We start from the raw sequence: 14,794 nt of genomic DNA, 5'->3' as shown, positions 1-14,794 counted from the left end.
TCATTTGCACTGAAAAGGCTTTGAGGGACTGTGATTTACACAAGGTCATGAGTTAACACGGTGATTGTGCAAAGCCCATGGGAGGCTCTGATCATGTGTTGTAAATTCATATGTCTCCTAATACCGTAGGCCCAGAAGTCCCACCAGAGCGGCCAGTTACGGCTTTTTCTGCAGTTCTGGCTGCTTTCCGTGGGTTTATAATCCTGCCTTTTGCCTTTGCTTCAAAAATCCCCTAGTCCACCCTGGGCCTGGCCAGGAGGTTTTCCACATGGTTGCCGTCAGCATCCTTTATGGCCCGGCAGGGTCTATGCTCCACAGAGCTCACCCTCTACATCTCACTTCTATTTGTCAGAGGAGCCAAGCCTGTCCCCAACAACGACGTAACCCTAAAATGACCCTCCTTATTCCCACCCTCTGTTTCCTACAGCCTGGAGCATGCAGTACACTTGAGCAAAGCTTCAAAAATCCATATCTCCCTACAGGGAGAAGGGAGTGGGGAAGGAGGACCGAGCTCCTGCAAGCACACTCGAAGATCTTCTATGTTAGGGGGAGCCATTCTCCAGATGGAGTGGGATCACAAGGCAGAGAGGTCACAGGTCTTCTACCACCCATGCAGAAATAGTTTTCCTCATCGGGTTGTACTTTAAGGAGAAAATGAGGCCAGGTCACTCTGCAGAGGCTTCACTCAATGTGGACAAAGAAACGGGACCCAAATCCTACCCAAGCAGGCTTCTGAATCCTGATGTCATTTCAGAAGCATGCCCATTGCTAACACATCTCCTTCAAGTCACTTGTGAGTTCAAGTAGGGTTGAAGGAGGAATCTGATTTAGCTCCGAAAATACACTGTCAGAGCCAGGCTGAGGTTCTCCCGGGAAGTGGGAAGCAGAGGGGGCGGTAACCGCAGGATCGCTAGAGGCAAAAAATCCGCAGAACCAGAGCTTTCCAAGGAAACCTGAGGCTGCAGGTAGCTTCACCCACATCAACCAGGATTAAAGAGCAGGGGTGGAGTGGGCGGGTATAACAGGCAGAGGGTAGCAGTGGAGTCCAAGATCAGCACTGGACATTGCAGATGCAACGCCAAGCTCCGGCAGTTTCTAGTCTGCCTCTCTCCCTCCCCTGTCAAGCTCAAGAATTTTCTCGTGGTCTTCCAGGGACGCCTCGGGGGAGACAGGCCTGCTCTCCACTGTCTCATTTCTTCTTTATTTTTCCTTCCTGCCACCTTCATTTCACATTTGGCATCAGAGTCACATGAAACAACCTGTGTGCAAGTCTCGCTCCAGTGCACGGGTCAGCAAGCACGGAAGAAGGGAGGCTCCGCTCTGCCTAACCCACGACTAGTTTAGCTTGGAAAGCTAGGCACCAATGAACTCCTTCTGCGTGGATCGGCCCTCTTCTGTGCTTGCTCTGGGGGACCAAACCTGCCCTGGCTGCCTTCAGCTTGTAACCGAGACTCTTGATTTTTGCTCCATTCTGGCTTTGGCCTGAAGGAACTGGGACACATTAAAATGAGAGGTGTCACACCCTAGTGTTCTGCGGCAGCTGTCGCACCTGGAGGTAGAGCGAGCTGAATGAAGGTGAGGATGGAGGTGTGAGGAACTTGGCCACAGGGAGGAAATCCTGTACAAGAGAGGAAGCCCCGAGGCCAGCTTCTTAGCTTCCCAACTGAAGCTATCTAGTATCTATTCTTTGCTTGGATGAGAAGCACATGACAGAGCTGCGACTTCTCAGGAGACATCTGAATGTGGTTCCAGAAGGGAACTAGGGCTGGTGTCTGAAGGACCATAGCTTGAGGTGGACGGTAAGAAGCTATCATGGCGAAGCCTCCAGAAGCAGAAAAGAAGCTGCTTTTGGGGGACAAAAGAGTGACCAAGAGCTACTCTGAGCTTAGGCATACCCTGAGGTGTCACTGGTCATAAACTATGGAAACGGAAACCCCAAATAGTTGCTGAATTATTCTGAACCTCGGTTTCTTGTGGATAGAAAGTTCTGGTTCTGCGTAGGTGTTTCCTATGATAAACGAAGTGATGATTGTGAATGCTCCGTTGTGAGCCTAGTTTGGAGTGTGTAGCCCTCAGTCCCATGACTTGGCCATACAATCTCATGATGCACAACCTCTATAAATTGTGCCACTTAATGGTACCCAGTAGAGGAAAGATATAGTTCAGTTCCACAGCCTCTAATACACACAACTGTCACCTCTCAAATATCCCTCCAGAATAAAGTTCAGAAAGTAACTGGCAAGCATGCTGGACTCATTGGTTATCCAGGTACGAAGGTCTACGGCAAACTCTCATAGGACCAGACCATATGCTTAAGACCAAGAAAGCCCTATGAACATCTGCCAATGAGTTCTGAACCCCAAAAGTTGGTAAACTGCAGCTCTGGCTGGTGATACTCCTTAGGTCCCCAATCTGGGAACCTTTCTAGACTGAGCTCTGCTCTGGGGGTACCCTGTGGAAGCTCTGCCTTACCCCAAGGTCTAATAGGGAGAATTTCGTGGCACTTTAATACCTAGCAGGAAACTAAAGAAATGATAGGCCTCAATACCAGATACCCTTTGCCAAACCCAGTCAGGTCCTTCCTCTGCCAAGCCAGTTTCCTGCACGTCCCTGGCATTCACCGAAGCCTCTGCCAAGGACACTGCACATCATCTCAACTCTTACTGAATCATCTCACTCATGGTACAGGACCTCATACTTCACAGGCAGATTAGAAGCTACCACACAAAGACCCCCTTATTTCCTTGCCCCTGCACCCCTGCACAACCCCATAGCCCCTAATACATAAGAAGAGCTCTCTCTCCACTCGCTAACACCAAAGAACCCCTGGCCCCTCCAGCTTTCTCAGGGGTTAATCCCACCCATTATCTATGCTGTGCATTGACAGACCCTGTGCAAGGGATAACAAAGATCTTAAACATCTCTCATGAAAACCCAAAGTTCTTGCTTGAATTCTCACCCTCTTCCTTGGTCACAAGGATAGTCCCAAACACCAGACATCCTTGCCCTAACCCTTATATTCTAGAATATATAAACTGTACATGATATCCACTGAGAATATACAAAAGTGAAGAGTTACTGTAACCTCTATTGTGCACCAGGCCATTCCTACAGGCAAAGACTTACATTGACGGCAGGAAGAGTTCAAGCAGACTTGTGTAGGAAATACAGTGAGCGAGGTCATATTAAAAGGCACCAATATTATCTCAAAAACCCTGTCCCACATCCCACCTACCTTGGCTTGCTTCTCCTTCGCTTCCTATGAGATGGAGCTCCAACAAGCCCTGATGAGACCCAGAGAAGGGTCCACAGTCTACCTAGTTTTCCTTCTCCAGCCCTTACTCTCTGCGTCTCTTACATATTGCTTGCTTTCCTCTTAAAGGAAGCAGATATAAAGTTAAGAAGACATTTTGACCTTTGAACTTGTGGTGGTGACCAGGATCCAAGCTTGGTCAGTGAGAAATGCAAGCTCACCTTGGCTTTTGACTTTCAGTAGGATCCAGGGACTGCTTTTCCTTTACCTTCTGGAAGCCCATATGAGCCCTGCCAAGACAGCTGAATCAAGGTGAATGTGGTGTGCATGTGTGTATGACTGTATACGTGTGTGTGTGTGTGTGTGTGTGTAAAGTGTCTCTCTCAGTGCTAAGAGATTGGCCTAGAATCTCGGAGATTAATCTTTTCTAAGTAAGTTCACAGAAAAGATAGAAAACTACTCTATCTTAGGAAAACCCCACAGGCTTGCTTTTACATCAAACAGAAAGGCTCCCCCATTCCTGCTCCCAGATCCCTTTGCACAACAGCTCTGAAGAAAATACCTCTAAAAGTCTTAGCTTCTCCAACAGCAGAAAACTCCCCAGGTACCAAAGATATCAGTGGTCCTAGGAGTGACTGCAGGAATCGAGTTTGAATCTTGCTTCTGCCTATCATGCTGTGTGATCCTGGATAAACCACTGAACCTCTCTGAGTACCTAATAAGATGAAGAAGCACTTGTTTGTAGAAATCCGAGGTACCTGGAGGAGGCTCCATGAACCCAACCAATGGGACATATTGTAAACCCCTCTTTGCTAGCAGAAGTGTACAAGAAATGTCCATAGAAAAGTAATATAAAGGAGGGAAACAAAGTGTAGGCAGCTCTGGAACGGCTACCTCTTGAATGTTCTCTGCGAAGCTTCCAAATAAGAGGTCGGATGCAGTCATTTCATTAGAAAATAAAGTGTTTATTAAGAAACTATACACTGAACACTCCTATAAGTCTCTGTGGAAACACAACGCCCCATTGTCATAGCACAAAGTGAAGAGATGGCAGAATAAAAGATGCTGTGATGGATGGAGCCTGGGAGGCTGGAAATGAGGTCATGATTTACAACAAGTAAAAACATCACCCTCAAACTTACTCCTTAAAGCCACACTCAGGAGGAGATCCGAACCCAAGGGATCATCTGAGCATGACGGGAAAGAGTCCAATATGGAACTGTGGGGAGCTGGGGGATCGGGGCTGGAAGGGACTCAACAACTACATACCCGGGGGGCCCTTGAGCAACCGTGAACCTAAAGTGACACTGGGAAGCCACTCCAGGTCCTGGGAAAGAATTGGAAAGCTTTGTCCTTATGTACCCCATAGAGGTATCTCTAGCATTAGTCTGGGAGCCTGACACGATAAACCATCACAGGCAGGCCCTAGAGAATGTAACCCTTAAGTAAGATCTTTGCACTCAGGTAAACTTGCTAAATTTCCCAAATGCATATGCTCTGACTTCCAACTGTGCTGAAACACTGCACCAGAACATACTGGGTTTTTACTAAACACCATGTTGTCTCAAGAACTGAGCTTGGGGTACTCCATATTCTTTTCCATAACAGGGACACCCATGGAACTAGGAGAGCTGGGCTAAGCCAAAAGTCACTCAGCCAACCTGGAAAAGCTTTATAGGCTCTGCAAATTTGTCTTTCCTATTATGTAAAGGACTATCAACCCCTTCCCTCTCCCCAGAGGGTCAAGGTGAAAATGGGGGAGCAACCCCTCTTTGGGAGAGGATGATGATGGCTATGGAGTAAGATATGAGAGAAAGCAAGCAAAGTAAACACACATATCGATCAGAGACCAGGATGACAGCCCATCGGTGCCATGAGAGGGGCTGGAGGAGGCCAGGTTTTACTTCTCTTCCCCTTCAGTTCATCTTGACCTTGGCAATGATGACTCCACTGGGTTCCAAAAGTTCTCAGAGTCAAGAATAAGTGGAAGCAGGGGGAGAGAGCCAATCCCGAGATCACGGGCTAGGAGGAAGGATCTTGGTCCCTGATTCCCTTGGTCTCTTGTGGTCCTAGTAGGATGGCCAATTCACAGGCAAGACCTCCTGTAGCCAATGCTTGTCGGAACCGCAGCTCTACGGACCCAGGTAGAGCCAGCAAAAACTCTTCCCAAAGAACTTTCTAACATTGCACTCAGGGCGTGCCATCTCAAAGAGAAGAAGGAGGGGCCAAGTGTGTCCGCAAAAAAGTATGATTTTTTTTCTCCACACACACACATACACACAAAAAATAAAAATAAAAATAAACCAACAAAATGACTGTCTTCCATTCTTCCCTCCGAGACCTAATCTGCCGTCAATACTTGGGCCTGGCTCCCCTTCCTCTTACCGCGCCGTCTCCACCTCTGCTTAAGAGCCCTCTGTGACTCTTCCCCACTGGAGGTGGCTCAGGGCGACGAGGTCACTGAGAGAACAGCATGGAGATCCCACGCTTCCAAGCAGGAAAGTGAGACCGGAATGCGGCTGGACTTCATCAGGCTTTCTTGTGATGGTTGGGTCAAGAGAGTGGCTAGTGTGTTTAAAAGGTAGCTCCTGGTGCTTGGGTTTGTATTTTCTTTATTGGCTCTAGAGATGTTGGCAGGAGCTGCCTCGGAGGCCCGGAGAAAAAGGAGCACAGTGATGACTGGAAGGGAGGGGCAACCTGCCAGTGGTCCATGGGAGCCACACCCATCTCAATGGTGGCAAAGGGTGCTGGAGCACTGGTGGCTCGTGCAGTTTCTACTTAGTATCCCTGGATCCAAAAAGAACAATGCCTAGAGCTTCCAAACTCTCAGAGGGCCCATCCTACCAAGGTGACATCAGAACAAGGAGGTTTAAAAGGAGTTTTTAAAAGCCATGACGTCCTTTGCTGAAATAAACATTGACATCCTCAACATAGATGCCATGGTTAAGAGGCTTGGAATGTCCGGAAAGGCTTATTGGATTCAACATAATTTCTCTGAAACCTATAAAAAAACAAAAAGAAAAAAAAACAGAAAAACAGAAAAAAGCAAAATAAAGTAAAAACCAAAACCCCCAAAGAAGATCAAAACTAAGACGGGAAACAGAGAGGGAACTTGAAAGGGGGGAAATCTAGAGCTATAGCTACAGATATATACTGGGAATAACCAAAATGAATTGCCAGCAAAAGGCAAGGATGGGGTTTGCAGGTAACTTAAAACAAGTGTGCTCAGAGAAACACTCCATTTTGCTGGGACCTTCACTGAGCCGAGAAAGGGAAGTGAGCATTTGCATCACATTTGGAGTTGGTCCTAGGACTGTCATGGAAGAGGTAGAGACTAAGGGAGTCTTGGTCAATAGCCATGATTCTGGGAGGAAGGAACCCTGGCAACGAGCTACTGGGGGGGGGGCAGGAAAGGGTGTGTGTGTGCACACTAGTATTCTCAGAGGAGGTGGGGAAGAAGGCTCGCTTTAGCAGAACTGAACATCCTTAGGGGTCTAGTTCAAGGAACTAAATTTCTTACCACTCTCAACTACGCAAGGAGTAGGAAATGCTATACTCCCAAGTCTGTGCCTGTTTTCTCCTTGGCTTCTCACCTTCTATTGCCAGGGCTATGAAAAGCTTAGAAAATGGCAGCTCAACTTCCCATAATTCCATGTCTTATAGGGGCTAGTGACATTCTGAAAGAGTATGTGACACAGTTGACTACAAGGTCATGAGCTGCCTCAAGAAGAGAAAACTTCCTTGACAACTGGGTTCTTTTCTGGCCATATATCCAGGGACAGAATAGGATGTCCAGAGACATGGATATTCCTAATCAAACTCCAGAAAAGGGTTACTCAATCAATCCCAAATTGTAAAATTGCCTATTTATATATGTGGGTGTGGGGAAAAGAGAAACCCCACCTTTCTGTGAAAGCCATACACAGGAATGGAGAGGGCACATCGTCCCCTGAGTATTTGGCATACATGATGGGAAAAGACTGAAACAGAGTTCCATCATACTGAGACTTCCCCAACCCTCCCTGCACAGGACACAGTATGATCAAAGCAGGGAAGAGTCATTTTGGCTGTTTGGTTATCTCTGTCTGCAGGGAGTGAGATGAGTTTATAAAAATAGAGGATGTTCCCCCTTGTTCATGATATAATGTTGAGAGGAATGTCAGTTTTCCATGAGCTATGAAAGCTCTTCTGTGCTGAACCCCAAGCAGGGGATCGCACATGTGACAGGGTAGGACGAGATGTCCAGAGGTCTGAGCAGGCTTCTGAGATGGTTCATGATACTACTGTTTCTCTCTAGATCAGGATTCCTCTCTTGCTTTCCTACATCCTTCACCTTAGCTAAAGAAGCATCATCCTCTGAAAGAGATTCTTCTCACTCAGGGGACTTGAGTACCAATCCCAACCTGGACACCTAGCAATAATAGCCTAGTCTTCGGAGACACATGGAGGTTAATGGGTCTTTGGGTCTTAAGAGTCAAAACTGGTCGGGGAGGGTCTTCACTTCATACAAAGATGTCAAAGGAGGCAACTCACCATGTGACCTTGGGTAGGACACATCCCCACTCTGGACCTCAGGTTCCTCATATATATAGTGAGTTGATGGGACTAGATGATCTCTATTGTCCTTCAAGTTTAATATCCCATGATTGTCTATGTTTGAAAAGACCCCTGGCAGAAGAGGCAGATACAGGGGTTAATGGTCAGTATTAAACCCCAAGTGCAAAACCCTGGGGAAGTCTTCTTAAATGCACAATGCCAGAAACAGAAATCAACGGCTCCCAGCGCCTGTATCCACACTGCTTTGCCTGATTCATTTTATGTATAAAATCTAATCATTTTCCTGAGTATCACATAGTGGCACTATCAGATTTGTCAAATTCATCAAATTGGAGTCAGGGAAGAAAGATTTGCCATCACCATAAATTTTGTCCAATCATTTTCCTAACCTGTTTGCCCATCACTCACTCCCTTTATTAGGTTTAACACCCACCCCTAAATATTCCTACTGTAAATATCCTGGGTGCCACTTCTGAGCTGGAAGGGAAGAGTTTATGACTTGGGAGATGATGCTACTGGACCCAAGATCCCCTTTCTGGCTTTGTATCCCACAGAAGAAAAGTCCAAGCGGGAGGCAATGTGACAGGAGTGGGGATGAGTTGGAGGGGGTGGCTCCTTAATTGTCTCTCTTGTCCTTGTCAGGGTAGAAACCTTTGGAACAGCAGAAGTGACAGTTTCCATGGAGACTCTAAGGCAACAGGCCTCACGAAAGGTGATAGCACTGCCGCTCCTGAGACATCTCTCCTCTAGAGACCATGCAACATCCATGGGCTCAGGAAGGCTCCATGTCAGATCCTATATAGACCAAGACCAAATCTGCCTCAGTCCCGGCCAAGGTCCCTAAAGCTAGCTGCCTCTGTAAACACGAACATTTTCCCATATGAGCCAGGATCTGGAGTTTGTTTTTTCTGGAACTCTGTCCTGGGTGGAGCCTTTCCAAGATTCTAAAAGCTGAGGCATGAGAGGCACCACTCCAAACCCCCGCACCCCCCACTACACTCCTCAGAACAACCCAGAAAGGAAAGGGCAGACATAAGCTCAGAGGAGGGCAGGGAAGTCCTGGACCACAGGAGACATAAGCAAGAGGCTAAATGGGCAAAGAGAGGGCTAGAGAGAGACAAACACACGCCCTGAGAAGGCCTTGTCCACAGGTGGCCCAACAAAACCTTCTATCAGCGGCTCTCCCCAGAGTCATCCGGCATGAAGGAACCGTGGGCCCTCTGTAATTCAGAACAGAGACTGGACATCAGGGATTGTCAAAGTCTGAGAAGCCAGCCAGACATTCCAGGATTGCTCCAGGAGAGGAAAAGGGAGTTGTAAGGATGTGAGGAGGAGGAAAGGGAAGTGAAGCACCCGAAGGATTGAGCGAGGGGTTTGGGAACCCACCCCCAACAAACCAAGAACCAATTAAATCTGCATGGCCAAGTCCTCCGTATCCTCAGCTAGTTCACTACTCTAGCTGTGTAAAATGAGAAAAAAAGCCCAGAATCTCCAACCTCTCTGTTTCCCAGCACTTGTTTGAACCCCAAGCATCTCTTCCTGCAGACGGACAAACAGCTACCTGCTCACTAGCGTCTGTAGTGACGAGCATCTTCCTGTGTCTCCTGCCTACACTTTCTTCTCCTAACTCTGGAAGCTCAAGGGCCCCTCCTTCTGTTCCCCTTTGTTACCTAGCCTACTCATAAAGTGTTTATTTTAGGCATCACTGGATAACGTTCCTATCTTCTCTCTTCAAATGTATTTGTCACCCTAGAGCTGTTATATCACAAGAAGGAACTGAAATACATAGGGTTCTGGTGTTAAGGTCCTGGGTAGCTTATGAAAAGGGACACAGAAGCCAAGGCGAGTCTGGAAGGAGGCCTACCCCACCCTAGTCAGCGCGTTATCCTTGCAGCAGTCTCCCCTCCTTTCTCCAGTGGTGAGAAGCAATAACTGCTACTGAACCAGGATTCCAGCACACCTAGGATAAAGAAAGAGCCTGGGGCAAAGCCCCTGTCAACAGACATACCACTGATCACCAAGGAATCCAAAGAATCATGATCACACCAGCCATTGGGTACAGTTACTTGGTGATCCTCCAATATCCTAAAAATTGTATAGCATTAACTCAATCAGATTTTCAGAAATTTCTAATGTTATTTTATTTGAACTTGAATCCAGATATTTCTAAAATACTTGAAATGACCTACTTGGAAAAAAGGCTCCTTACCGAAAACCAGCTCTTAAGATTAGGTGTTAGAGAGAAAGCCAAGCTAGGATTTTCTCCAGTGAGAGGAACCTGTCCCCTCCAACAATCCCTGGGCAGAGGATTCTTTCCTCACAAATTGCTTCTATAGAGGGCCACATAGTTCCATGCATGCCACTTCTCCCATGGAACACGTCACAGACCAACTCTTTCCTGGATCTCCATCACTCTGGGAGGAACTAATTACTTGGATTAGAGCCTTCAAGTAAGGAGCCCCAAACTCCATCTCAACGTTAACCACACTTCCTGGAGTTCAGGCTAGGAAAGGTAAAAACTAACCTAGGAGGAGGAGGCAGGAGGAATCTGGAGAGAGGAACAATTTACAGGACAGTCATGATTACAGAAAGCGTGGAAAAGCCAATATAAGATCCACTCAGTGCCCTGACCTAGCCACTGTGTGAACAGAGTTCACAGTATTGAAGAAAAGTTCCATCCAGTATAGAGGTCTCTTCACTTTACTTTTTGCCTAGGTGCTGTCTCCTCCAAATTCATGGGGAGAGGATCACCACAATGGCCTTGGGGAGTCTAGGTTATGGCTGTGTCTTGCTGGACCGTTACTTCGCTAGGGCAGTTTCTCTTTGGAATATAAGTTCTTTTTTTCTCTTGTAATCGAATTCACTGAAAGTCTAGAAGTGTTGGCTCAAGATATCAAGTCTCAAATCATAGCCTTGCTAGCTGCAGACAAGATGGCTTGAAACTCATCTTTCCTTCTGTAGTTCAAGCTAGCAAGCCTAGCACATTGGCTATGAATGACCCTAGAACCTAACCCTAAACCCTAACCCTAAACCCTAACCCTAACCCTCGCTCTCACTCATATTCTCCCTGCTTGGTTTCTTCCTCTCTTCCTTCTCCCACCCCAAACAAATGAATTTATAAAAAACTTTCAAAATTCTACTTTTCAGAATTTAAAATTTAGACTTCACACTTAAAATATCCTTATTTGTAGCTTGTCTTACAAATCTAAGGGCCTGGCAAGGCTCAGCTAATATTTCTACAAAATAATCAATAGTCGGCTGACGCAGATGTAGCAATGCACTGTGGCCTAGCTGTGTGGTTCCCTGTTCACCATGTCCCACCACTCTTGGGGCTCCCCTACACTATCACGTATGAACAGTCTTCCCACTGAGTCAGAGCATTAGCAGTCATTAAGTCATGCCTGTGTGTTAAAGACCACCACGGTAGGAATGGCACTGAGCACTCACTGAGTGCTCCTTTAACACAAAACCATTCCTTTCTCTGGTCACGAATGACATCTACAAAGAAAGTCCTTCTATAGGAGAAGACCAAGCTTGTCATCTCAAAGATGAGAGACCACTCACGAAGACAATTGTATGCATAGGAGGGTTACTGGGCTGAGAAATGAGGTTCTCAATAAGAAAATATATTTAGGCTGGTAAGAAGACTCAGCAGGTAAGGGTGCTTGCATCCAAGCCTGAGGACCTGAGTTTAATCCTTGGAATTATGATAGCAGAAGGAGAACAATAATTCATACAATATGGCCTCTGAATCTACATATGTACTCTAGCAAACACACACGCACACGCACACACACACACACACACACACCTTAAATAAATGTAACTAATTCTTAGACAAAAGAAAACATATTGGGGGGCACCAAAACCCCACTCTAGATGTGAATGTGGCAACTTTATCCTCCACAGGGCCCGATATGAACAAGGTGTGTGGAAATAGTCCTTTGGCTTTTAAATACAGCTGTTATATTTCCTGGGGTATAGACAATATCATAATAAACATGCTGCAAAGGCTTCTATGGGATACCGAAGTGTACTTGAGGCTGTAAGATCCCTACCATATGTTTCATGGCTGAATCCTGAGCACCCCTGGCTTCAATATAGGGTGCCCTCTTCTGTAAAGTATCCCAGTACTGCTGGGAAAGTATGGAATGAGATGTCCTTGGTCAAGGGATTTGCAAAGCCAAATCTGGTTCTAGTTGTATGGATCTGGCTCCGAAGGAAGGGGCTGAGGCTAAGGCATCCCCTTATACAGCCATGCTTAAGGAAATCAGACAGGAAAGCAACCAAGTTTGGATGAGAGGAGTTATACACAGAACACTGGGATTCTCAGATTTAAGCAGACATCCTGGCAGAATCTTGGAGCTCTCAACTCATTCCAGGGAGTACTAGAAGAGTCTCACACTAAAGGGAAAAGCACGCTGAGGAGTAGTGTCCTTGGCATTATTAAGACTTGTCCAATAATAATAGCCTGATCTTGGCTTACACGAGTGAACTGTTAGCCCCCCAAAAGGTAAAATCCCTTCTAACCAATAGCATGAATGAAGTCACCATTCAGAGCCAAAGAACCCCATGCTCTGTAGAATGATATCATAAAACAACACTACGATCCTCAAACATTGCTCTATGAGAGATAACAAGAGGTCGTTGGGCACCTATCTCTTTTTCTTGATCAATTGGTAGGGAAGAAAACCCCAGGAATTAATAGGCCATCTGCATTTCATTCCTACACTTCAAAATATCTTTTATATTAAGTATGCGTTTTCCTGTTTCTTGATTCTTTGGACTCTTTTCAAATGTTTAAAATATCAATAAAGTGTAGAGAATATCACAGCTCTGTGCTTAGTACCTAGTATTAGAATTTTTTTTAAAAAAAAATCTTTTGGTGCCTTCTTTTCAGCTCTTTTGAAGACAATCTATTATAACCATGTTATTATGGTATAACTATATTATGAGCAAGAACTCACCTGTATATCTAACACCCTGTTTCTCCCCAGTAAAGCTAGCCACTACTCTGAAGCGGACAACTGACACAGGCACTCCTTCCGATGGGCCGACTACAGCCAGATGATAGTATTGCTTTGCATAGTCCTTAAACTTTAAAATGAGACTGATTTTTCTTCTGTGAGACGAGGTCTCATAAAGTCAAGCCAGCCTCGAACTTGCTACTGTATAACTGAAGAACGTAGCAGTTTGGAGGAGAAATGTCCCCACTGACTCATGTATTTGAATATTTTGTCCCCAGTTGGTGGCACTCTTTGGGAAGGCAAAGGGACTTTTAGGAGCTGGAGTCTTGCTGGAGGAATTGTAGCACTGGAAGGGGCTTTTATTATATAGTCTCATTCCCTTTCCTATTCCCCACCCTCTCACTCGCTCCTTCTGGACAACAGTAAGGATCATGCCATCAGCCAGCTGCCTGCTCTGGCTGCAGTGCTCTCCCTGAGTGTCGCCATGCAACTGCTATACGATGGACTCTGGCCCTCTGGAACTGTAAGCAGAGAGAGATTCTTTTCTCCCTTCAACTGCTTTCTGTTGGATATTCTTCCTCTGCAATATAAAGGTAGCGACCTGCAGTTCTGATCCTTGTTCGCCCGCTCAAATACTGAGATTACAGGTTTCTCACACCAAGCCCAGCAAAACAGGATGCTTTCCGGTATTGGTGCATTAGTTTTCATCTAGTAACTTTATTTGTTTCCATTGCTGCTTTATTTTCCTATGGCTCCAGAAATGGAACCAAGGGCTATTTGTGTGATAGATAAGTATTCAACCACTGAGCTATATACCTATTTATTTATTCATTTATTATTTATTTATTATTATCCCCAATCATTTATTGCTTTTGAATTGATGGCATTCCTTGTGTTAAGGTTGCAAATTATTTTCTAGCTCTATCAACTGTTAGAATAACTGTCATGATAAAAGTCTGTACACATGCAAGAGCAACACTCTGGAACAACAACTAGCAATATTCCTGCCAAGGGCCAAATAGAAAATATTTCAGGCTATGGAACTTGTAGAGTTCTTTTTGCATCTACCAAATTCTGCCACTGTGTCCTGGAAGCAGCTACAGACAAAAAGTAAACAGAACACACTACCCACCCCCAAGAAACTTCATTTGCAAAAGCAGGCAGGGGTCAGGCTGGCAGGGTTTACTCCCTCTGCTTTTGAGCCTTGTTGTTCAGATACAGCAGGGGAACCTGAACCAGCAGCTTTCGCAACAGCTGGGAGTTTGGTAGAAGCAAAGGTGTTTCCAGATCACTGAATCAACATCTGCGTTTTAACAAGCTCTTCGTGTGATCCCGACATTGGAGAAGCACATCTTTCGAGAATGTTCCTTTGGAGTATATAAATCTTGAGCTCCACTCTACGGCCGAGTATTTTCCCCAAATTCATAAAACTCACATTCCCTTGATCACTAAGTGGATGAACATCTTGCCCTGAAATTCCAAACCTGATATTATTGGACGGTTGTCCTTCCTAACTGAAGAGTAGTAGCTAGTACTTTGTAATCTCAACATAAATTTCTGAGATAAAAACACAAGTGTTATCCTTTTCTCATGGCTGAGAACTCTTATTTATTCTATATGCAAATTCTCTGTTGGCCGCACTCACTGGAATGTGTTCTCTTGGTCTAGCGTTTGTCTTTTAACTTTGTATAAAGGTCAACGGTTCGAAGGAGGTAAACTAATGTAGTCAGATGCTGGGAGTGTTGGTACATGCTTGTAATACCAGCACTCTAGAGTCTGAGGCAGAGGCATTGCAACAAATTACAGACAAGACTACAAAAAAATAGTCATGTGCTCAAATGTATTAATCTTTCATTTTGTGTTAGTTATAATCTATTTCAAGGACTATTTCCCTTCTCAAAGTTAAATCACATTCTCTTATTAAATGCCTATTCTCCATACAAAAGAATTCTAAAGACTTTATGTAGGGGCTCTTCCCTCAAGGATGCAGAACACGCTGTTCTTGGTGAATATCTCA

The 14,794-nt window shown here is 45.5% G+C and overlaps 1 protein-coding gene across 7 annotated transcripts in view; it reads right to left on the bottom strand.

The window, feature by feature from the left end:
* Positions 1 to 14,794, bottom strand: part of Ntrk3 (neurotrophic receptor tyrosine kinase 3) — a 354,575-nt gene that overhangs the window by 91,990 nt on the left and 247,791 nt on the right. Inside the window, exons 13-14 of one of the 7 annotated variants that reach the window (XM_057756145.1) lie at positions 7,787 to 7,921; positions 4,204 to 6,254 (exon numbers count right to left, since the gene is read on the bottom strand). The exons of 5 other annotated variants lie outside the window; for them this stretch is intronic. In XM_057756145.1, the coding sequence (XP_057612128.1) occupies positions 6,136 to 6,254; positions 7,787 to 7,921 (254 nt within the window). In that variant the 3' untranslated portion in view covers positions 4,204 to 6,135. Of the gene's footprint in view, positions 1 to 4,203; positions 6,255 to 7,786; positions 7,922 to 14,794 lie in introns of those variants that run through there. One more of the 7 variants, XM_057756146.1, reaches the window with a different exon arrangement.

This window comes from Chionomys nivalis, chromosome 23 (assembly GCF_950005125.1).
Source record: "Chionomys nivalis chromosome 23, mChiNiv1.1, whole genome shotgun sequence".
Taxonomy (NCBI): domain Eukaryota; kingdom Metazoa; phylum Chordata; class Mammalia; order Rodentia; family Cricetidae; genus Chionomys; species Chionomys nivalis.
Note: the sequence above shows the minus strand (reverse complement) of the source record. Positions and strands in the feature narration are given on the sequence as shown.